Here is a 24,790-nt window from a genome sequence, read left to right on the forward strand (position 1 = left end):
CAGTTGCCTTGAACCGGGCCGAAGCAAACTTGTCCCCCCTCCCGTCTCACCCGACGGCCCGCACTCACATCGCATTTGGGACTGAGCATGCTTACGTCATCAATGATGCACAGTTCAGTAAGAAGCGCTCTCACTCAGCACAGTGGAAATTTCTTTAGTTATATCGTTTTCAAGAGTTCACACTTAGCTGATGACTGATTATAAGCAAGTTTAGCATGCTGTCCCGGGAGAGAGACCTGAGCTCAAAAGGTCCTTGAGCCCTGGGCTCCCTCCCGTTTGCCTCTCCCCTTGATATGATCTGATGACTAAAATAAATGCTATGAAGAGATATGCTGCTGGATGAGAGTTTGACTGTAGTGCTAAATTTAGATTGATCAATTCACTTGACAATTGGACACCGGAGAACCCAGGGAAAACCCACGCGAGCACGGGAAGAACATTCAAACTATTAGGGATGCACCGATATGGATTTTTTGGCCGATACCGATAACCGATAATTCTTCAGACTTGGAGGCCGATAGCCGATATATATAGGCCGATAATTATAAATTTCAAAATGTTATATTTTTATACAGCAAACTTCATAAAAGCTGAAACTCCGCTCTTTTGAACTGAATAGCCTATACTCAAAGCAAAAAAGCTATGATTTTAAAAGTATATATTCAATTATATATAACCTATATTCACGATTTCACACAAATCAGCATGCAAAAAATATATTATTTCATTTTCTTCATAGCAAATTAACATGCAAATTGACTGTTGCATAAAATTAAAAAGGTTAAATAACAAAATAGGATTTAATTAACAAGCAAGTTAAATATATTTTAAATAAGATGAAATTTAAAGAGTTAAGGACTAAAACCAGCTCAAATGTTCTTGAATAAAACGGGTTACAGTAATGTACATGTGTACAAATATGTCATGTCCGAAAACGCCTTTTTTTAGAGGTGTTTTGACAGTTCAGAGCCACAGTACAAGTGATAAGCTAGATACAGAATGTATTATTTTTAAAAATGCGACATAAATTCATCCTATTTGGCGTTTTAGATTCTTTTGAACACATGTAGTATCAACGCTTGCGTTCGTTCTTGCTGTCAATCGCGGGGAAAATGATCGATGGAAAGTTTATGATAAACCGCTGTGAAGGTGCAGATTTGCCCTCGGATTTTGATACAAACCTGATCATTGAGCTCAGATGACTTTATGGCAAACACAGAGCAGAATATAAAGACAGAACGTGTGGCCCGTATGCTGGATTCAGTGACCGGTGCACCTCGGCTCTCCCCTGTTGATCTGTGAAGGCTCAAGATCTATGTGTGTGTGTGAAGGCTGTCAGATCTATGTGTGTGCGCTCGTGCGGTGAAAGCTCTCGCGCGCTTGTTATAATCAATATGAATATTCTGATCAACACATGGGAAACGCGTTGATAACAAATAATTATATTAGACTAAAAACTTTCCGTGAAGTTTTTGTTTAGCGCGTCACGTGTGCAGGTCAGTTTGGTGTGTGTGTATATGTGTGTTTGTGTGTGTGAAGCGAAGAGGGAGAGACAGAAAAGAGGAGCGCTTTTTTCGGGTCCTCGTTCATTCACCGGCTGCAACTAAAAGAATTAACCCTGAAACTAATATTATTCGGCCTTGGAGTAATAAGTAAATCTCCCTGCTATCTCTAACACAACAAATAGACTGAGCAGGAAAGACTTTCATATGTAATATTTTTTCCTGAGGCGATTTGAAGCAAAATACACAATGACACTCAATCAAACATATCTACAATGATAAGGATAACGGTTACTTACTGAGCTATTAACGCACAGCAATACCACGTGAGGAAAGGACGGACTTTGAAGGAATAATCAGTGTGAGGAGAGATCCATGAACAAATCTGAACATGTTTCGCCCACGCGTGCACAGCAACAATTACGTAATTTATCGGCTTAATTTAGACATCGGATCGATAACAATAATCTTAAAAATAGCATTTATCGGCCAATAACGATATGGCTTCCGATATATTGTGCATCCCTACAAACTATGCACAGAAATAACAGCCGGCCTGTTAAAGGACTAGAACCGGTGACGCTCTTGCTGTGAGGCTACAGTGCTAACCACTGGGCCACCGTGCCATTCTATGAAGGGAAAGCTGGAGAGGTAGGGGTGGAAGGGGGGATTCTTCAAATTGAAGATGACTGTAGTGAGAAACCCTGGCTCTTTACAGTGGGTTAGGATTGCTGTGATTGGTGGATCATACATGCTAATGCAGAACCAGCCGTGTTCAATCAAAATCACGTGATCCTCTCGAAATTAGTTTATAAATAAACTTCACGTAAATCATTTGGGATGCAGTGACACGCAGTTAATTATTTCGCCGAACAGATCAGCCACTTTTGACGCTCATAAACAATTATAAAGTCATCGCGCTGCAGGAATTAAGAGGTTTGCTACAGGTGCAGCTGTCATGCAGTAAGGGGTTTGCGTCTTTAATAATCTACGACAGTTTGCATTCATTGAACAGTATGAATGATTAATAAATCCATATAAAACAGTTCCTTAAAAGTCACGTCTCGTCTTCAGTTTCCAGCCCAAGTGAATCGCGCGCTGGCACACCTTTTTCAACCAGGCCAGGGCCGGCCAAGTGAACCGCACTTAAGCCAGATTCGGAGCACTCACACTTCTCAAACGTTATGGGCCTGGGCACGGTTCGGATAGCATAGTGTGAGTACGCCCTGAAACTAAAAAGTGTTCATATTTACTGTTTACGCTGCAAAAATAACTTATTTGCAGTTTAATAGCAGAAACTTGTAACTCAAGATCTCAAAGATATATAGAAAAATATAATAGAAGTAAAACTATTCACCGGTCTCCCCCATACAAATATATCATAGGTACATGCAACTTATATTTCAAAATGTATCAATAATAATTTATAATACTTATGCTCTTGTGAGTATCTCTCTTCCGCCTGTTGAGGATTCATTACCTACAATGTAAATAACAGCCACAGACAAAACATCTATCTAACAATCTATACCCACCACCACCCCCTTCCACTTGGAAGGACATCTATCCATGCACCCATACTTCTGCATTAAAAGGATATTCTTGACCATCAGTGTCCAGTCACCACTGAGGTGTGTGATTCCTATTTGTCTCCACATGCTCCACTCCAGTCTGTAAAAGATAAAGACACGACTAACAGAGCTCTACATGCTTGCTGAACTCCAGCAATGCACAAGCTGCTCTCCAGCGTTCTTCAGATAAATCTCCACTGATGCTCTTGTGAGTCTCCTTCTTCTGTCTCTTGTGTATCCATTACCTGAAAAAGAAACACCTGTGGCAGACAAGACATCTATCTAACTATTTACTGTATCTGAAGGAAATAACTGATCATCACTTAGTCTTTACAAATTAAAGTATATAATTTAAAAATGTTTTATTAAGTTAATTTGATTCATCTAAAAATGTAAGTCTGTACCTAATTTATTACGATGTACTTGTCTATACTGATGTGTGGTTCGCTGTTTCTCCACATGCTCCATGCCAACCTATCAACGAGAAAGATATCAGGTCTTTAATCTCAATACATTTCTTTGGAAACAAACTCCATTGTTTAGTCTGTTGAAGCAGTTCTACCTGCTTCATGAGCTCCAGATTTTCAAGTATATCTCCACCGTTCTCCTTGTGAGTCTACTTCTGCTCCACTTCAACCTACAAATGACAAAAGCTGCGTCCCAAATGGCACGCTATACACTATGAACTTATACACTATGTACTTATGCAGTTACATACTCAATAGCATAGTATATGAATGTAGTGTCCCAAATAGAACACAATCGGTTATTTACTAACCGCAAATTCAGCTGTCGTGCATTGAGAAGTTTGCGTATTTAATAAACTACGGCAGTTTGCGTTCACTGAACAGTAAGAATGATTAATAAATCCATATGAAACAGTCCCTTAAAAGTCACGTGTTGCTTTCAGTTTCGGGCTTTGGCGCGTTTTGCACTCACACTACAAGTGTACCGCGCCAAAGCCCAAGTGAACCGCGCTCAGGCCCACCTCTTCCAACCGGACCAGGGCCGGCCAAGTGAACCGTGCTTGAGCCTGATTTAGCGCACTCACACTTCTCAAACGATTCGGGAAACGAGCCTGGGCACGGTACGGATGGCATAGTGTGAGTAGGCCCTTAGTGAAACAAATGACCAAACTATCCAATAATACTTGCCATGAGTATAATCACTTTCACCATCAGGAAGCAGCATAATCACTCTTGTTGGAGAATTTTGCTTTCATAATCCAAAATAAAGTAATCAAACTTAAGCTCCTGATAGCTCCACTGATGCTCTTGTGAGTCTCCCTCTTCTGCCTGCTCTCTCTCCATTACCTGAAAAAGAAAAACCTGACAAAGACAAGGCCTAATTACTATCTACAACAACCAGCACTCCTTCATCTTGGAAGGACGTCCATCGATTCACACGTCCACCTAATTTAAAAAAAAATTTAATTCCTGACCATTCAGTCGTTGCTGAGGTGTGTGATTCCTTCTTTTCTCCATGTGGTGCCATCTGATCTGTAAAATACAATAGAAAGATGTCAAGTCATTCATTAATCTAATACCATTCTTTGGAAGTTTCATCTACCATTGTCCCCAGTCTGGTTCTGTTCTAAAACTAACAAATAATATTTCACACCTATAAGTAAATACTCTACTAGATGACAATCTATAAACTTAGAAGAGATAAATGTTACAATAATTAGTAAAACTGTAAATAAAACAAATAACAATCAAAAGCTACAAATGTTGAACAGGCCGACAGCATAAATTACTAATAAATAATACAACAGCCAGACAATCTATCTGACAACAGACGTGCAGTAATATTCAATGTGGTAACGCTGACAGCATACAAATAAATTAGAACAGATCAATTTATCCGATCATATAACAAATAACAATCTGCAAATGTTAAGTTAGATAGCAATATACAATTGAATCATACAAACAAACAAAAATATTGTATCTATTTCTGTCTATCTGAAGGAAATATCTGACAACCACTTACTGCCCCATTAAGACCAGGTTTTCCACTCACTGAAGCACCACAAGCACATCTCCTGTGAGTTCCAGTGTCTCTCCTAGTGAGGTGTCTCCTGGTTCCTCGTCTAGTCTTCCTCCTGTTTGCTGTCTGTGGTATCCAAATGCCTATTGGTCTCCAGTCTCCAAGCCTGCATAATCAAATATCCAATTCAGGTTAATGGACTTATTATCTGCATCAATATATTATCACCTATACTCACCTGACGTCCTGTTATATTACTGAACTGAATGTCGTCCCTTCTGTGACACTTACTCTGTAAAATTGTAATTGTATAAGTTTAAAATGTTTTATAAAGTTCAGTTGACTCAACTTAAAGTTTAAGGCTGTACCTAATTTATTATGATACACTTGTCATTACAGTGTGTTTCCCTGTTCCTTCACATGCTCCATGCCAACCTGTCAAAGAGAAAGATATCAGGTCTTTAACTAATCTTAATACATTTCTTTTGAAACTAACTCCATTGTTTAGTCTGTTCAAGCAGCACTACCTGCTTCATGAGCTCCAGGTCTTCAAGTATATCTCCACTGTTCTCCTTCTTCTGCTCCACTCCAATCTGCAAATAAACAAAGACAGCCCCAACAAAACCCCAACTACTGTTCTCCAGCATTTTTTAGAGAAATCTCCACCGATGCTCTTGTGAGTCTCCCTCTTTTGCCTGCTCTTTAATACCTGAAAAAAGGAAAAACCTGACACAGACAAGGCCTAAACACCCATCTATACCAGTGGTTCTTAAAGTGTTGTACGCGGGTTTCCTTCTAGTGGTATGCAGAGAAATCACTGAATAATAATTAAAAATATATGAACGCCCTTTTACCCTTTGATGCAAACGATAACAGATGTGATCAGCATTGGCTGTTCCCTGTTCTGTACGATCACACTGTTATGATTAGTATGTTTAGTGCATCATGTCATCAGATGCTAAGAATCTAAAAAAACTGTGGATGGCTTAAGCAGATACATGTTAGAGAGGTGCTTTTACAGACAAGTCCTGTTGGCATTTCAGTTACTGCAGTGCAAACTCAGGAGAATTATTGGTAAAATAATAGAGTGGAGGAACTATGACGTCAATTTGTATGCAAAAACCCGGAAGCGAATTAGCATTTTAGCAGTTCCAGTTCCCTCGTCCCAAAGTCAATGGTTTTTTTAATGGGGTTTCAGTAAAATCGGTTAAATAAGGTTCGTGGCCAACACAAACTCAAAATACTTTCACATTTTGTTCTACGACATAAAACACATCAGTTACAGCACACTCTTGAATTTTTAAATCGGTTATGCTTCTTTAAAAAGACGGTTGCTATCAAGTTGCTAATTGGGACTACAGGCGGTGTTAAGAGTATGGAATTACTTACCTGTTTGCGTTGTCTTTGTGTGTTTGGAGCACGTGGGTTTGTTTTGACAGCTGGCCACGTGCTTCTTGTCCGCGTGCTTTTTGTTTCCCCGCCTTAGAGACCTGGTAATCAATTTGCGATCCTCTCCTTCACCTGTTGCTGCTTGATTTCTCCCCTATTTAGTCTCCTCTCGTCTCTTGTCTTTCGTCAGTCCATTTTGCATGCTCGTGAGGCTTGTACGTTAATATCTATTGTGAGTAATCTGTCTTGTCGTGTCCTGTTTCCCCAGACTCCATGCTCCTACTTGTTTTGGTTTCGTTTTTTCTCTCCCTCCTTTATTTTGATATTTTGTCCTGTCATCCGGATCGCTGTGGTTTGGTCTGGCTGTCCCATTCTCGCTGCTGAATCTCCACCAAGGGAGAACGCCCAGCAGTACCCCGTAAGGCTCTTCTTCTCCGGTGCTGGCCGAGCGTTTGGTATTGCTCAATCGCCCCCTGGGGGTAATATCCGGAACTCACCTGATTCTTTTCATCTCTCCTTCTGCTGCCCAGTGAAGCCTTGGGAGCGCTCTCCTGCCATCTGGTGGTAGCGCCCGGAACTGCGCCGATTTCTGAGTCCAGCTTTTTGAGTTTTGAACTGCCTTTTGAGGATATTTTGTGTTTTTTTTTTTGAGAAGAATAAATTTGTTTCACCTGCTATTGAATCTGTTCCCTTTCTACCCTGACAGAACGGACTGACCAAATTATGGATTCAGCAGGTGCTGAGCATGTGAGAAACGCAGTGGCACAGCAGGGCATTCTCCTTGGCCAGCACGCTACACAGTTAAATGCAGCCTCGCAGGAGGTGGAGATGTTAAGGGCCGAAGTAATCGAGCTTAATGCTCAAATTCAGGAGCTTCATGAGAATGCCCGGGGTGGCAGACAGGTGGCTATTCCTCATCTCGAACCTGAACCTCACGCCAACAACCCACCGCCCTATGACGGGGATCCTAGTTCTTGCCGGGCATTCCTCTCACAGTGCTCCCTAGTATTTGCTCTACAGCCCCGTCGCTATGTAACTGAAGAGTCAAAGGTGGCGTTTGTAATCACCCTTCTTAAGGGCAGGGCCCATGATTGGGCAACAGCAGTGTGGGATGCACGTGCCCCTTTCTGTGCCATGTTTGAGGACTTCCGTGCAGAAATGACCAAGCTGTTTGATCGATCCGCCCAGGGAGATGAAGCAGCCTCCCAACTGGCCCAGCTGAGTCAGGGAGGGCACTAGGTTACTGATTATTTTGTTCTGTTCAGAACCCTGGCAGCTGCCTGCACATGGAATGAGGCGGCTCTTCGTGCCAGATTTAGGGATGGTCTGGATGACTACATACAAGATGAGATTACCACTCATGACCTTCCCCGAGACTTTGATGCCCTGGTGGATCTCGCTTTTCGGGTGGAGGCCCGACTGCATCGTCGCATAGACGCCCTTCAAGTGATCCTCGCACCCCATTACCTACCACCTCACCAGAGCCGATGCAATTAGGTCGTCTTCGACTGACTGTTGAGGAGAAGCGGCTTTGTCTGGCTCGAGGCCTTTGCCTGTACTGTGGGAAGCCGGGTCACAGAGCATTGCAGTGTCCTTTAAAAGCTCCAGCCCATCAGTAAACCGGGGGATTCTGGTGGGCACTCTCCCTTGTTTCGACACCCCCACACAACGCACCTGTCTCCCAGTCTCAGTCCAGTTCAATGGATTGACTCACTCTTGTCCTGCCTTGCTTGACTCTGGAGCTGAGAGTGACTTTTTGGACAGCACCACGGCCAGATCTTGGGGCATCCCAGCCATTCCTCTCTCCTCTCCCATCACTGTGCGCTCCCTTAATGGGTTTGCCATTACATCCATCACCCACTCTACCCCCTCTGTAAGTTTGATAGTCTCTGGAAATCACCGTGAGGTTATTACTTTTTATTTATTCGACTCCCTGAGTGCTCCAGTGGTATTGGGGCACCCGTGGTTAAGTAAACACAACCCTCACGTTGATTGGTCAGGGAATTCTGTGTTGTCTTGGAGTCAGTCTTGTCTTGCTGTTTGTCTTGGTCCTGCTCCGTGTCCTGGTTCTGTGTCTCATGTGTTTCAGATGGAGAGGGTGGATCTCTCTGGAGTCCCGGTGGAGTACCAGGATCTTCGCCAGGTCTTCAGCAAGTCTCGAGCCACTTCCTTGCCTCCGCACCGGCCATACGATTGTGCCATCGAACTCCTCCCAGGCACTTCTCCGCCAAAGGGTCGATTGTATTCCCTTTCTGCTCCTGAGAGAGAGGCCATGGACCGGTATATTCGAGAGTCTTTAGAAGCCGACCTCATCCGTCCCTCTTCCTCTCCAGCCGGGGCTGGGTTCTTCTTTGTTAAAAAGAAGGATGGTTCTCTGCGCCCTTGTATTGACTACAGAGGCCTTAATGACATTACTGTTAAGAACAGGTATCCTCTGCCTTTAATTTCTTCTGCCTTTGAGTTATTGCAGGGAGCCAAGGTCTTTAATAAACTAGACCTCCGTAATGCCTATCACCTGATCCGGATACGTGAGGGGGATGAGTGGACGACTGCGTTCAACACACCAACGGGGCATTTTGAATACCGAGTTCTACCCTTCGAGCTCACCAATGCCCCTGCAGTCTTCCAGGCCCTGGTGAATGATGTGCTGAGAGACATGGTAAACAGATTTGTCTTTGTGTACCTTGACGATATTCTTATCTTTTCTGAGTCGCAACAGGTACACACTCAGCATGTCCGCCAGGTGCTACAGCGGCTGCTGGAAAACCAGCTGTATGTCAAAGTGGAGAAGTGCGTGTTCCACAGCAAGTCTGTTTCGTTCCTAGGGTATATTGTCTCGACGGAGGGTATTAAGGCTGATCCCGCTAAGGTAAGGGCCGTTGCCAAGTGGCCAGTCCCTGACTCTCGTAAGGCTCTGCAGCGGTTCCTTGGATTTGCCAACTTCTATAGACGGTTCATCCGGAACTTTAGCTTGGTCGCTGCACCCTTAACGGCTCTCACCTCACCTAAGGTACCGTTTATATGGCACAGTCAGGCACAGGAGGCCTTTGATGTTCTCAAGTCCCGTTTCATCACTGCTCCTGTCCTTTGTCTTCCAGATCCTAAACGGTAGTTTATCGTTGAGGTGGATGCCTCGGAGGTCGGGATAGGCGCGGTCTTATCTCAGCGGTCCTCTAGGGATGGGAAGGTGCATCCGTGTGCCTTCTCTCACCGTCTGAGCCCAGCCGAACGAAACTACGACATTGGTAACAGAGAGCTGCTGGCGGCCAGGCTGGCCCTGGGTGAGTGGCGCCACTGGTTGGAGGGGGCGGAACAACCGTTCTTGGTCTGGACGGACCACAAAAATCTAGAATATATCCGTTCAGCCAAGAGATTGAGTTCCCGTCAGGCCCGATGGGCACTTTTCTTCAGACGCTTTAATTTTTCCCTCTCGTACCGGCCTGGGTCCAAGAATATAAAACCTGATGCACTCTCCCGCCTGTTTGATGTACCAGGAGGAGAGGCTACCCCCGAAGCCATACTTCCTAGAGAGGTGGTGGTGGGAACTCTCTCCTGGGACATCGAACGGCGGGTAGAGGAGGCCGTGCGAGGAGTGGGAGCTTCAGAAGGGTGTCCAGAGGGAAGGCTATTTGTGCCAGCCAGTTTAAGATCCGAAGTACTCCAGTGGGGTCATGAGTCCAGAGTAGCCTGTCACCCAGGAGTCCGGAGATCGCTGGTCAATGTCCAACAGCGATTTTGGTGGCCTTCAATGGCCCAAGATGTCAGACAGTTTGTATTGGCTTGTTTTGTATGTGCCCAGAATAAGACATCTAATCGGCCACCCATTGGTCTGTTACATCCCCTTCCCATTCCCTCTCGACCCTGGTCACATGTGGCTCTTGATTTTATCACTGGCCTACCCCCATCGAGAGGTAACACTGTAATCTTAACAGTGGTGGACCGTTTCTCTAAAGCGGCCCATTTTATCCCTTTACCCAAACTCCCATCAGCCAAGGAGACTGCTCAGGTGGTAGTTGACCACGTCTTCCGGATTCATGGCCTTCCGGTGGATGTGGTCTCTGACAGAGGACCCCAATTTGTCTCCCGGTTTTGGAAAGAGTTCTGTAGACAGATCGGGGCCTCTACGAGTCTGTCCTCAGGTTTTCACCCCCAGACCAATGGGCAAACTGAACGAGCCAATCAGGATCTTGAGAGAAGTCTCCGCTGTCTGGTGTCTCAAAATCCGGGCTCTTGGAGCCAGCAGTTGTCTTGGATTGAATATGCCCACAACTCCCTGCCGGTAGCTTCTACAGGTATGTCCCCTTTCCAATGTTCTGTTGGTTATCAACCCCCTTTGTTCCCCGCTCAGGAACCCGATGCCGCTGTTCCGTCTGCCTTGGCCTTTGTCCGAAGGTGTCGCCACACATGGAGGAGGGATAAGGAGGCCTTGGCCCAGGCTTACAGACGGACTAAGAGGGTGGCTGACCGCCACCGGACTCCTGCTCCCCTTTTTGTTTGTGGTCAAAAGGTTTGGCTGTCTACAAGGGACCTGCCTCTCCGTGTGCCTTCTCGCAAGCTGGCACCCAGGTTCATTGGGCCATACCGAATCACTAAAGTCTTGAGTCCAGTGGTGGTTCGGCTCAAGCTTCCTTGCACTCTTGGTCGGGTTCACCCTGTTTTTCATGTATCCAGGGTAAAGCCTGTTATCCAATCCCCACTGAACCTTGTTACTTCCCCGGCTCCACCTCCCCCTCGTCCAGTGGACGGCACTCCGGTCTATACTGTGAAGAGACTCCTTGACCGGAGACGTCGTGGTCGGGGTTTCCAATACCTCGTGGACTGGGAGGGCTAGGTGCAGAGGAGAGGTCTTGGATTCCGGCACGGGACATCTTGGACTGGTCGTTAATCGTGTACTTCCATCGGCGGCGAGGTGAGCCCCTTCTGGGGGCGCCAGGTGGCACCCCTGGGAGGGGGGGGGTACTGTTAAGAGTATGGAATTACTTACCTGTTTGCGTTGTCTTTGTGTGTTTGGAGCACGTGGGTTTGTTCTGACAGCTGGCCACGTGCTTCTTGTCCGCGTGCTTTTTGTTTCCCCGCCTTAGAAACCTGGTAATCAATTTGCGATCCTCTCCTTCACCTGTTGCTGCTTGATTTCTCCCCTATTTAGTCTCCTCTCGTCTCTTGTCTTTCGTCAGTCCGTTTTGCATGCTCGTGAGGCTTGTACGTTAATATCTATTGTGAGTAATCTGTCTTGTCTTGTCGTGTCCTGTTTCCCCAGACTCCAAGCTCCTGCTTGTTTTGGTTTCGGTTTTTCTCTCCCTCCTTTATTTTGCTATTTTGTCCTGTCATCCGGATCGCTGTGGTTTGGTCTGGCTGTCCCATTCTCGCTACTGAATCTCCACCAAGGGAGAACGCCCAGCAGTACCCCGTAAGGCTCTTCTTCTCCGGTGCTGGCCGAGCGTTTGGTATTGCTCAATCGCCCCCTGGCGGTAATATCCGGAACTCACCTGATTCTTTTCATCTCTCCTTCTGCTGCCCAGTGAAGCCTTGGGAGCGCTCTCCTGCCATCTGGTGGTAGCGCCCGGAACTGCGCCCATTTCTGAGTCCAGCTTTTTGAGTTTTGAACTGCCTTTTGAGGATATTTTGTGTTTTTTTTGAGAAGAATAAATTTGTTTCACCTGCTATTGAATCTGTTCCCTTTCTACCCTGACAGGCGGTGTCGGAGACATTATATGTCATCGAGTTGATCTGGTCTGGAGCGCAGCTCGCTCGTGATGGGCATTTGGATTTGTCTGTTATTTAGGTATTTTCATGAATAGTATTTTATAGTTTGTAGTATTATTCTAATTGGGAATTCAGATTGTGTGCAGATAATTCCTTCACTTGTAAAGGCTGTCGAGACAGATTAATTTGTTGATCATTTATTTTAATAAACAATATTATGAAGATACTGCTTACTAGTGTAGCCTGTCTCTTTCCTGCTCTCAGTAATACAAATGTATCAATAAATGTGTAAAAATACATGCATGTTAACTGTCATTTTAATGTGATCAAGTGATTTTTCGTCAGGTTTTTCTTCTTCATCTGAACACATTTAACTCTGTCATAACAGCAATATTTACACTCCTCCATAAAATGTACAGCATGTGACTGTATGGGCTGCTTTTTAGTGCATTTCGTGACAAAAAAAGGAATATTGAATGTTGCTCTGTGTCCATGATGATGAAACTTGCAGGCATTTGATAGACTTGTTCCTCACACCTCATTTCTGTCGTCTGTTAAGGTAAGCAGGCTGTGTGCACGCGAGCGATACACTTATTTAAATATGTCTTATGATAATACTATGTAGGCAGATTTATACAATCAGTTTTAAAACTTTTAGAACAACCGTAAAGCAACACAGATGTATTTCCCACTTAAAAACGATCCAAAGGCACATAGGTTTTTATTTGTTTATAATATATACCGTGGATTATAATATAATAAACAGAGAGATTAACTCTTTGTCATGGACATTATTTCTAAAAAATAAGCTTGAAAAGTTGCCTGTAGCAGGGTGGTGCTGACGTCACAGGCGAGCGCCCAGAGGGCAGTGTAGTCCGTTTATAGCCTAATGTTAGCTTTTCAATTCTTGCGTTTGTATTTAAGATCCAAAAGTGCTCAAAGTTGTATTTTCATGTGAGGATTATCCGGCTGGACAAAACATGTAAGTGTAATGAACAGTGTTTGAACACAGAGCTTTTTATTTGCTATCTTCGAAAAGCCTATGGGAAAATCCCATAGAGATTTTCACGAGGGAACCAGTTTTATGCAAGCAGCCGATTAGCCTACAAAGTGACGTCATAGTTCCTCCACTCTATTATCACTAATGTTTTAACATGTGTTTGTAGTAAAAAAATGCATTTATGATTTATAGCCTAAAGTCATTTGTTATGTAAATAGTCTAGCGGTGTGGCTTTCGATTTAGTTTGTTGCCTCAGATTTAAATTAATCTGGATGTGATTCAAATGGTGCGGGCCGCAGAACAGACTCAAGCCAATTTGCCATGTTTGAAGCTTGGAGAAACAGAAAAACTGAAAGTCTTTGTGTACACAGACGGAGCACCCGCGAACCTTACCCGAGTCGGCCTGAAAACGGTGGTCAATTGCACAGTTTACACAAACTCTATGGGCTCTATTTTGACGGTCCATGCGCAGAGCGCAAAACGCAGGGCGCAAACGCTTTCAGGGCAAATGCTTTCAATTCCACTTTGCGCCGTGGCGCATGGTCTAAAAGGGTTGAGTTTATTTTCTTATTGAGTTATAGGTAAGTTTTGAGAATAAACCAATCAGAGTCTCATCTCCCATTCCCTTTAACAGCCAGCTGCATCACGCCATAGACTCATTTGCAATTTACATGACGTTAAGTAAGTGTAAGTGGAAAAACTGAGCATTTCACAAGCAAACAGTTAACCGTTAACAGTTTTTTTAAACAGAAAACAGTTAAACAGAGCATCTACTGCATGAGAATGAGAGATAATCGATCTACTTTCACTTTCGCTCTCGTGGATAAGGAAACCTTTTCGCACAGACATCAATTAGTCTATAAATAATTAATTTTGTTTGTTAAGCGCACATATTCGTTTCAAAACTATTTCTAAATTCAGTTCTAATTTCCAGCAAATGAATAAATGAACAATAATAACGAAGTGTGGTCAAAAACCTGAGTTATATCCTAATACACATGCTGTGCCCCATATGGTCTAAAACCTGACAGGTGGGCAAATCTAAGCTTGTATTTCATAAAACAAATATAAATATGGAGATAATAAATAATACTGCTAATAATAATAACATTATACAAAAGCAAATTGTTATGAATGAACTGAAAAAGCCTCCCGAGATGAAGAAGACATAAAAGCAGTGGTTTTTCATACTTATTTAGGCTAGAAAATAATATGATTTGTAATATTTTAATCCTTTAAATTTATTTCCTATATCTATTCTTATTATATCCTATATATATCATTAATATTTAAATTTTTTCATATGTAAAGATATTTGCGTATTGCTCTACATCTTGTGTGTAGGCTATTAAGCAGTGTGTAAGCGAGGCGCAACTCTGCGCTGGAGTTTAGACCGGGTTTGTTTTGGTCTAATGAAAAATTTATTATAGTTTCTCAAAATAGCAACGTGCCAGCAGTGCGTCTCAGAACACCTTCCTTTTTAGACCAGAACGCCTATGGGCGCACATATAAGTGCAAATGCATTTGCTATTTAAACAACGTGGTGCAAAACAGCAAAACAACACTTGAAACTAGAAAATAACATTTGCGCCGCGCCTTGTGCTGCATTGCGCTGGGTGTATGATAGGGCCCTATGTTTTACTTAAGATATGATCTCACTTCCACCAAATTATGGAAATGCTGCAAATCACGAATGAATTGGTCAAACAGTGTATTTATAATCACTAGGGATGCACTGATTCCAATACCAGTATCGGGGTGACACTTAAAATACTCATACTCATATCGTACATGAAAGGCAGATACCACGCACAGATCCCACTCAACAGTAATTTACTACATGGATGTGATTTGTTATCCTACCTGACTTCAATGTCTTAATAATTAGCCTAATGTATTATATATTTATAGCTTAGTCCTTATAAACAATCCTTTTAAAAATACATTATTATTGAATCTATCGGCTACTGAAGAATAAACCGATCATGAAATATGATCCTTGCATAATGATCACAGCAAAACAAGCTAGCACTCATTTTAATATAAACTATAAATAAAAAAATAAAAGAAATTTTAAGTAATGGAACATTATGTAAAAAATCTAAAGACTACAGGGTAAATAAAAGCACCTCATCAGAGCTGAACATTACTGCGGTCACTGCGCCCGTCTCAGTTTACAGCTTCTGTAAAGATCAGACAGCCTATACAGATCACACAATCTCAATAAATACCATGTAAGTGTATAAATATTTTGATAAGTATTGTTAATAGAATATTTATAACGATATGATTTTGCGTGTGATTATATCGATACTTGCAGTGAGCTCTCACGGGCACGCTCTCTCTCACCAGTGACAGTTGACATGCGCTGCATAAGGGCGCTATACACACCACGCAGCATACACTGGCAAGATGACAAGTGCTGAACTCCAAGGGACCAGTTTTACTTGTTGCCGATTTGTGTGTTGTTCCTTTTTTTAAAAGGCCTTTTATTTTTAAAATCTCTCAAGTTAATAATGGCTATCGGGTCACATAATCTCCCTCAGAGATATATGAGCTCAATAACGTGGTACGCAGTATGACTATTGACCAACAACGCCCTGTAAGTGTAGGCCTACAGCTCTGGTGTGTTATGAATTGCATGTTTTAAATGACAGCGAGACATGCTACATATAGTTTTTCATGTAAAATATACATTATAATCCAGTACACAGTAAAATAATATTTTTTAAATGGCTTGCCTATTGGCAGCGTATATAACCATTAAGCTTAAATAGACTAAACACATTTTAATTAATATTAAAACACATTAATACAAACTAGCCACCCTTTGTATATTTTTTAGCAAACGAAAAATGCAATGAATTGTTTATTTTGGTTTTCTTTTTATCAAAATTAATATAATTATTAGGCTACACAACTTCTACATAACATTGGCTCTGATTGCGTTTTTACAGATATCCTATAGGTAGACTTTTTGGGTCAAAGGTATTTATGCCTGTTCATTTTAGTGCTGTATTTGACAGATTTCGCAAAGGCTTCAGCTGTTCTACCTGTCAGCTGGTACCAGCCTCAGTTTTGTGACATGACTTGTGTGGTGTCTACGCATCAGTGTCTGGATGACAGCGAGAGAGAGAGATGAGATCAGACCTCAGATTCAATGTGTGGCCGCACGTCACAGTTACTTTACTGCAATTTTTGAATATTGGCTCATCTAAATTAACTTTTCATTAGATTAAAGCTGAAATATTGCCAGAGAGACAAAGTTACTTTTAGTTTTGAAAAAGGGCAGCTTCAGCGAAAAAAAAAAAAAAAACGCACACACGCAGGATACACTCTATTCATTATTGATTTTTTAAATTTTAAACGCATAATAATCAAATGCAAAAAAAAACAGCTGAACTTCGGAAAAAAGTTGCTTTGTTTGATCTGCAGTTGGTTTCTCAGTGGCGCGGCATTGCTAAATCACTCGTTTTAATGAAAATAAGATTAATTATTATTAAACATTGTGAGATGATGGTGGCGTGATTTTTAAAATGAGAGTATGCGTTGAGTATTTATGGCTATTGATCTTATCAAGCCGTGACCCACCTATAGTTAAACTTAAAGTATAGCATCAAGTGAAGCCTACTTTATACCTGACCTGCGGATTAACGGCAGGACTCGTGAATATGAAAGAATCGCACATAACAGGGTTTTATGCTTCCCGAATATGCAGTGTAAGAGAGTGACTCCATAAGGTATAGTACACTGCACACACTTTATGTAATGTGTGAAGGCGTGGAGGGATGTCAGCGCAAGAATAACTCATCATTTAAATGTCCACAGTTAATCTTTAATAGATAACGTCTGGATTTGCAGGGTTATCAACAATGTGTGTATATTTTTGGCTTGGAAAAGCCTTCTCTTAAAGATTTTTGTGGTTATCCTTGCAACAAGAAAAAAATTTAAAATAAAGAAATAAAGAAATAAACTTCATCGAAACCAAATCTATTGATATCGGTCCTCGGTATCGGCTAGAACATAAATTAAAATACTCGTACTCGTATTGGTTTGTAAAAAAAGTGGTATCGGTGCATCCCTAATAATCACTCAGTTTTCTAAAACACATACTGTAAATGACGCACAGTAAGCAGATCTAATCTCTAATTGAAATATGTAATTGTAAATCATATATTAAAAATACAGGTTAATGTTTAGATTTCAAGGGGGAGAAACCAGGAAATATTTTGTAAATCGATCTCGCACTTCCTAACCCCTCTGGCCGTGGATGACTGACCAGGTCCTGTGGCAGACACAGCAGATATTAGAGAGGAAACACTACGTTTCAGCTAAGTAATTTTTTACTTGAACTATTTTTAAGATATCAATGCCTGATTTGTAGTTAAACCCATGTAATCTGTGTGTGGATATATTTAATCCACATTGTTGGTGATAATGTTTTAGCTGTTTGCTGTGGGAGAACAGATTCATGGCCACATAACACTGGGTCAGTTGTAAGAATAAAAGCTAATAACTTGCTCGTAACGTCAGTGAAATGTTTCCACCAACCTCAAGCAGATTCAAAAATGTCTTTATATGATTTAATTTCAGTATTCCTATAGCTCTTTAAAGAGAAAGTCAAAAGTAGTTAGAGCTCAGTGTTTGAACTCTGTGGGCTCATGAAGCCTGCAAACACAAATAGTGTTCAATTGTTGAATCTGATGCACATTTTATTCAGCTTTGAAACACAGAGACACAAATTATATTGAAAGCTCAATGCTGAATAAAAAGCTTTCAAATCTATTTTTTGGTTTTAATTCTTATTTTATAATGTTTCATTTCACCCCGGTGGAAATCATCATTTACATCTCACCACAGGGTGTGTTACAACTAACCCAAACTGTGGGCTGAATTGTAACATTTCACTCCTCCTGTTTGAAACTAAAAAGGGTTCACGATTTCTGTATGCGCTGAAAAATAACTTATATGCAATTTAATAGCAGACACTTGTAAAGTAAGATCTTAAAGATCTGTAGAGAAATATAATAGAAGCACAACTATCCCTGGTCTCCCCCATTCAAATATATCATATGTACATGCAATTTGGTTTGTATATGATATGAATATGATGACATAAATTTATGAGGCCCGAGCTACATTTCCAGGTTTTGATGAATATAGGCTCCTATATGCTAATACTTTACCTTTAAGTACAGCATTTATTTATTTTTTTTATTTTTTACGAATGGTAATGATTTTAATTAACTTAATTTAAACACATTTTATATAAGCATAGGTCGTACTTCGAGAGACAAATTCTTTCTAAAGTGAAAAAGTTTGAGAACCACTTATCTATACTTAACAACACCCCTTTCATCCTGGAAGGACTTCCATCGATGCAGCCGTCCATCTGTTTTTCCATTTCCAGTCGTTGCTGTGGTGTGTAATTTCCCTTTTTTTTCATGTGGTCCCTTCTGATCTGCAAAATACAATTAAAAAAGATGTCAAGTCCTTAATTAAACTTAATACCATTTTTTGAAGGTTTCATCTACCATTGTCTCCAATCTGATTCTATTCTAATATTTTGCAGCTATAAGTAAATCCTCTACTAGATGACAATCTATGAACTTAGAATAAATAAATGTGTTACAATAATTAGTAAAGCTGTAAATAAAAGAAATAACAATCAAAAGCTACAAATGTTGAACAGGCCGACGACATAAATTACAATTAAATAAAACAGTAAATAAATACAGCAGTAATATGGAATATGTGTTAAAGCTGACAGCATACAAATACATTATAACAGATCAATTAATCTGATGATATAACGAATAACAATCTGCAAATGTTAAATAGCAATATACAAATGAAGCATACAAACAAACAAAAATGTTTTATCTATCGGTTTACCAACTTGACAACATAACAAAAATCATTCTAAGATAATGAATAAGCTGCTAAATAAGACAACAGAATACACAAACTAGAAAAATAGATATATTCAAATGGCTAAAATTGACAAGTCGCCAAAATAAGTTAAGAAGGCAATCTCACATTCCAACCAACATTCAGTACAATCCACAGTCTAACTAGACAGAGAAATAGTAAAATCTTTGTCCGTCACCAAAAGCACGTAGAAACAACCAAATATAACAACTTAAAATGATACTTTTAGAAAGATCTTTACATACCGCTAATGTCAGCGATGGTCAGACACTTCCCAGATAGCAGGCAGTAATCGGCCCGAGCTCGGCTGCCCTCCGGCGCCTCCGGCTCCGACTCGGCATCGGCGAGTGTTATCCGGGCCGAGTGCGGGCCGCAGCTCGCTCGCGCACATGCGGCTGTGATGCGGCTGTAAAGCACTGGCCCGATTCCGGTCAACCATATCCGGCCCGAGTCTGTCTGTAGAGTCCTGGCCGCTTCTGGCAAGGACTCGGCTGATGGCAACTGATTAAGTTCTTATTTTATCTAGTAATCTGTTAGCTCCATGTTTAATGATAATTTGAGAAAATATTCATGGTACGATAGCAAAAAAAAAAAAAAAAAAAAGAATATTTAGTGTGGATGGTCGCAATGTTTAGACGCAAACAAAACAATATTATTTATAAATAGATTATACATGTCATCTAGAGAAAAACTATGTAAAATTAGCTTATTTTTGAGATAGCACGCTCCTGTGCTGACTGTTTTTTTTTTTAAAGCAGAAGTTGGTTTCATAATAAACACATGCGTTACTAAATTCCAAACTCCAAAATCCAAACTCCAATCCAGACGGTGGCGGTAATGCTCCAAAAAGCTGGTTGTCAACCACCATGGCACGAAGATCACAAGAAGAAAAAGTTTGGTTTTTCAAAGATATCACGTGGATTCCGGTCAAAAAGGTAAGCTTTTTACTGCTTGTGTTCTGTATAATTAGCGAATTTAGAGCTTAAAACATTTCCACGGTGTTTGGTTGTAACAGCGTTTAGTACTTTAAAACAGTTTGATACGAAATGTAACTTGCTTTAAGAAACACGACTGGAGCTAATTAATGCAACTCACACTTTCTCAACGTCATCGACGGCTTTTCGAACACATTCTTTTTTAGAACGTCACTGATTATAGTAACCACAGCAACGCCACCGCGCCACCAAATGCAATTACCCTGATTAAACGTGCAGTGCATGATTTCCGTGAAGCACTGTAGAATATAATAATAATAATAATAATTCTGTTAGGATTTGGGTCCCTGTAACGCCATCTTTTAAGTATATAAGCAATGGCAATTTAATCATATCTTAATGTTAAAACGACTTCCATTATAAAATCAATATGTGGACCTTTTTGGATTCCTGGGAGCTAATTAAAAATGTAATCCAGGAAAGAATGAGAACCATTGTTGTTGTTTACGTCCCTCAATCGGTATCTAAGCTGTGTCTCTAATTTATATTTATTTATGTGTGTGTGTGTGTAAATACAGTTTAAGTCACCAGAGAACAATATAGTCACAACTTATAGACCATTTGTGTTGATATAACAGTAAATAAGCGTTTAACCTTTGAATAAATTGCAAACAGCATACATGTTCTACATTGCAAATAATCAAACAAAGGACACAATAAATAACAAAAAACATTTATTGATTAAACAAGTATTAAACAAATAATAATAAAATTGAATACGTTGTACTACTCAAGAATTAAAAATTTCAATAAAGCAATAACAATGAAGCTGCAGAATAATGACACATTATAAACAAATTTAAGTAAACAGGAAGATTTTTTAAAAATTCTGAAATTGCACATGCACAAAAGTTTCCAAATAGACTGTAAAAAAAAAAAGCTTAGAAACTGCACAAAATTAAAAAAAGGAAACAACTTAAAATACCCATGTAAAAATCTATAAAATTGCACAAGACATCTTAAAACAGCTATTTTTTTTATAGAAACCTGAACAGAAACCAGTTTAAGAAATAGCAAATATAGTATAATATATATATATATATATATATATATATATATATATATATATATATATATATATATATATATAAATATATATATATATATATATATATATATATATATATATATATATATATATATATATGTTTGTATATATAAAGAAATAGCATGAATATATATAGCTAATATATATGAATATAGCATGAATATACTTTCTCTATATATAGAGAGAAAGTGAAAGAAACAAATTGCCCAAGTATCAGGGAACATCTTAATACACTTAAAATGTTGTTATAAAATAAAATATATTAAAAAAATAAAGTGATTTAGACATTTGACACATTAGCTGCTCTCTTTCCTTCCTTCCATCAACCCTATCAGGAGCAAGTTGTAGCCACCTTGTGATGTATTTCTCCACCTCTTCATCAGTGGCGCTATTGGTATGGACATTTGTCCTCACTGCATCTGTGATTAAAAGATAAACAGATGATTTGTTGTGAACAAGTACAAATGTTAATCGAAAAAAAAAAAACAGATTCATGTTTGCTCTCACATAAGTACAACCTAAATGGGACTTAAAATCACATTATATAAAGATTCTTTGTTCCTCTGGTTAATGATTTAAATCTGCATAAAAGGTATTTTGGCACAGATGAATAACAGCCTCTAAATGTATTGAAATGTATATTTAAAATCAACTTACTGACTACGACAGTCCTTAGGGTGAGTGCACGAAAAGCCACTTTTTGGTTTGCCCCACTCCAGTTCATTTGTTTAGCCAAGGAGTTGACCAAAAGCTTTCCTAGGATACGCCACACTGCTTCTTTAGTGGAAAACCTACCAATAAGTAAAATAAACTAACAAACAAAAAATAAATTAAAATAAAAAAAAAATACAAAAGAGCTTGAACTTACCACTTTCTTCCTTTGTTCGGGCTGCTCCTTTAGTTGATGTTCAAGCTTTTCTAAATCAAATAAATTGGACAAAGGAAGGTCAAATGTGCTTGCATCTGGAGTTTCATCCCGCTGCAGAGTACTGCTTTGTTTTTGCTGATTTTTGAGAATCAGGTCCAGTTGCTGCTTTATGACCTCTTGTGATTTTATAAGTTCAGTCAGTAATGCTAAAAAACACAAATAATGAATTAGTATAACATCTCATATATCTCAACAGTGGGATAGATACTGCTGTTGTTCTCTAGTTAATCTTTACTTTCTAGCTGCATTAAGCCTTTACAAATTTACTGATGTTTTGAATTCTTACAAAGACATGACGAGTTGCAATAAGTTCTGTCTTGATCTCCAACTGCACTGGAACAAGGACTGTAAATGTTCCTAGGGGTACTGGAACATAAAGTAACTGTGCATCTTGATGGTGTTCTTAAGGATTCTGCCATAGTCATTGGTGGTGATGGTACTTGCGGTGCTGCATCAATTTCTGAAAGATCCTCCATTCTGCCTTTCTTTTCCAGTCTCTTTTTTCCAAATAAATTTTCATCATCACAGTCACTATAGTTGTATCTGTTATGTCCCCTGATCAGATACATTTACAACACACAACATTTTAGTACAGTGCCAAGTTTTTACGCAGCGGATGCCCTTCCAGCCGCAACCCATCTCTGGGAAACATCCACACACACATTCACACACACACTCATACACTACGGACAATTTAGCCTACCCAATTTACCTGTACCGCATGTCTTTGGACTGTAGGGGAAACTGGAGCACCCGGAGGAAAGCCACACAAAGGCAGGGAGAACATGCAAACTCCACACAGAAACCCCAACTGAGCCGAGGTTCGAACCAGCGACCTTCTTGCAGTGAGGCGACAGCACTACCTACTGCACCACTGCCTCGCCTGCCTAGCATGATGATTGGTCATTTTCTTAAAAAAATGTAAATACTTTTTTAGGATTTGCCATTTCCAGCAAAATGAAACAAGAAATTATTTGATGACACCTCAAACTTCAGATGCTCATCACATCTGCTGACCAATCAAATGCTCTTCTGGTATTTGATATGTCCCACCCCATTCAAGATGCTGAAACTGACCATTGTCTTCCTGTTTCAGAATAAAACTGCACAGTTTAAAGCATTGCACATTACCGACCCAGTGTTTAAAGTGATAGAACTGCTCAATATGAGTAATGCTGTATGTGATGCCTGATATTATAAATTCCCTTAATTGATCATCATTTATTGACGACTCATCAACCTTAATAACCATGAAATGTGTCTATTGCAGTGGCACACTGTCAGGAGGTGAGTACATTATCTGTAACGTTTTATTCTGGAAGAGAACTAATCATTTAAAGGGCACCTATTATTCACTTATTTTATTTTTGGTGTCCCCAGAATGTGTCTGTGAAGTTTCAGCTTTAAATACTCTACATATCTTTATTTATATACATTGTTTTTGTTTTAAACTGTTGAAAATGTCAGTTGTTTTGTCAGATTAAAAAGTGTTGTTTCTGTGTATGTGCCTTAAATGCAAATGAGTTGTCTCTCTGTGCCTCGTATTGGAAATAAAGTAGTGTTTGGACATGTCAACTACTGGTCCACAGTGACAGGCAATCACCCAGACACTGATGAAGCAGAGACCCAGTCTGAAATAACAATGTTACGGGACCTACAGTATTATGCCCCTTTTTACAAGATCTAAAATAAGTCTCTGATGACCCTGGGGTGTGTATGTGACGTTTCAGCTCAAAATACCATACAAAATTATTTTATAACTCTTTGAAACTGCCCCTTAAAGGTCTCTATTTTATCAATCTAAGCATAAAGTCTAAAGTGCATGGAACAAAAGCATTAAGACCATGTCCGAATCCAATTTTGCCATTTTAAGGACAGGAAAATATGTTCTGTGCTCTGGCGCATGGTCCGACAGGGTTGTGCTTATTCTTTTCATGAGTTATGGGTGTGTTTTCAGCAAAATGTGCATTAAACCAATCAGAGTCTCATCTTTAACCGTATGTTCACACCGAAAGCGGCGACAGCGCCAAAGTAGCCGGAATTCATTCATTTTCAATGAAAGTCGGCAGTGAGGAGTAGTGCAGCGCGCCTTCACCGGTGTGGGCGTCGAAGAGAGTTGAAATCAAGTTAACTTTTTGGTAATGAGCTATGATGTGGTTCGGCAGCAAGCAATCAGAATGTAGAAGTCTGCCGCACGAGAGCAGTCCAGAGAACACAGTCACAGTGAACTTTGGTTCTGACCACAGTTGTTTCCACGGGTTTGATTATTGCGGTCACTGGATTTCCAATTATTTGCAATGTTTTCTCACAGGAACATACATTAAAAGTTACTGGTGAGTTACTCATGTGAATTAATGTTATATATATTTTTCCTTAAAAAAGCGGGAATCTCAGCACAAAACAGTATTGCTGCTTCAGAATATTTCAGACATATGGACACATTAGATAATTAAGTGCAGCAAAGCCACACCACATGCAACTTGATCTTCCATTGTTAAATAAATTTGATAAAAAGTGTGCAACATTTTCACGCTTGAAAGCATGTTTTATGTGGGAATGTGACTGATATGCTGCAACGGCCCCTTTAAATACAAGATCAATGTAGCGAATTTTGACGCTCTTGCCGCCAAAGGTGAAGGCAGACAGCGTTGTCACCAGGGCGCCCAAAGCGACCTTTGACGCTCTTGACGCTTTCGGTGTGAACGTATAGTAAGAGTCAGCTGTGTTGCACCAT

At 40.3% G+C, this 24,790-nt stretch overlaps 1 protein-coding gene and 2 long non-coding RNA genes across 3 annotated transcripts in view; 1 reads left to right on the forward strand and 2 right to left on the reverse strand.

Moving 5' to 3' along the window:
* LOC147843449 (uncharacterized) overlaps positions 1–19,668 on the forward strand; it is a 186,625-nt gene extending 166,957 nt beyond the window's left edge. The window contains exon 5 of the long non-coding RNA XR_015493498.1: positions 19,364–19,668. This is a non-coding gene — a long non-coding RNA (uncharacterized LOC147843449). The remainder of the gene's footprint in view (positions 1–19,363) is intronic.
* On the reverse strand, positions 3,413–11,833 carry LOC147843457 (uncharacterized). The gene is made up of 9 exons (XR_015493537.1): positions 11,568–11,833; positions 5,590–6,583; positions 5,431–5,497; positions 5,301–5,354; positions 5,066–5,228; positions 4,515–4,572; positions 4,228–4,401; positions 3,636–3,710; positions 3,413–3,547 (listed from the first exon to the last, which is right to left on the reverse strand). It is a non-coding gene; the product is annotated as an uncharacterized LOC147843457 (long non-coding RNA).
* LOC147843458 (uncharacterized) lies at positions 18,495–24,438 on the reverse strand. Its single transcript, XM_087257107.1, has 5 exons — positions 22,343–24,438; positions 21,997–22,202; positions 21,786–21,939; positions 21,481–21,547; positions 18,495–18,615 (listed from the first exon to the last, which is right to left on the reverse strand). The coding sequence occupies exons 1-5, from the start codon at positions 22,623–22,625 to the stop codon at positions 18,597–18,599; spliced, it is 729 nt and encodes a 242-aa protein (XP_087113233.1). The 5' UTR covers positions 22,626–24,438; the 3' UTR covers positions 18,495–18,596.
* Between the last annotated feature and the right edge of the window lie 352 nt (positions 24,439–24,790).

This window comes from Danio rerio, chromosome 6 (assembly GCF_052040795.2).
Source record: "Danio rerio strain M-AB ecotype USA chromosome 6, GRCz13ab, whole genome shotgun sequence".
Lineage (NCBI taxonomy): Eukaryota > Metazoa > Chordata > Actinopteri > Cypriniformes > Danionidae > Danio > Danio rerio.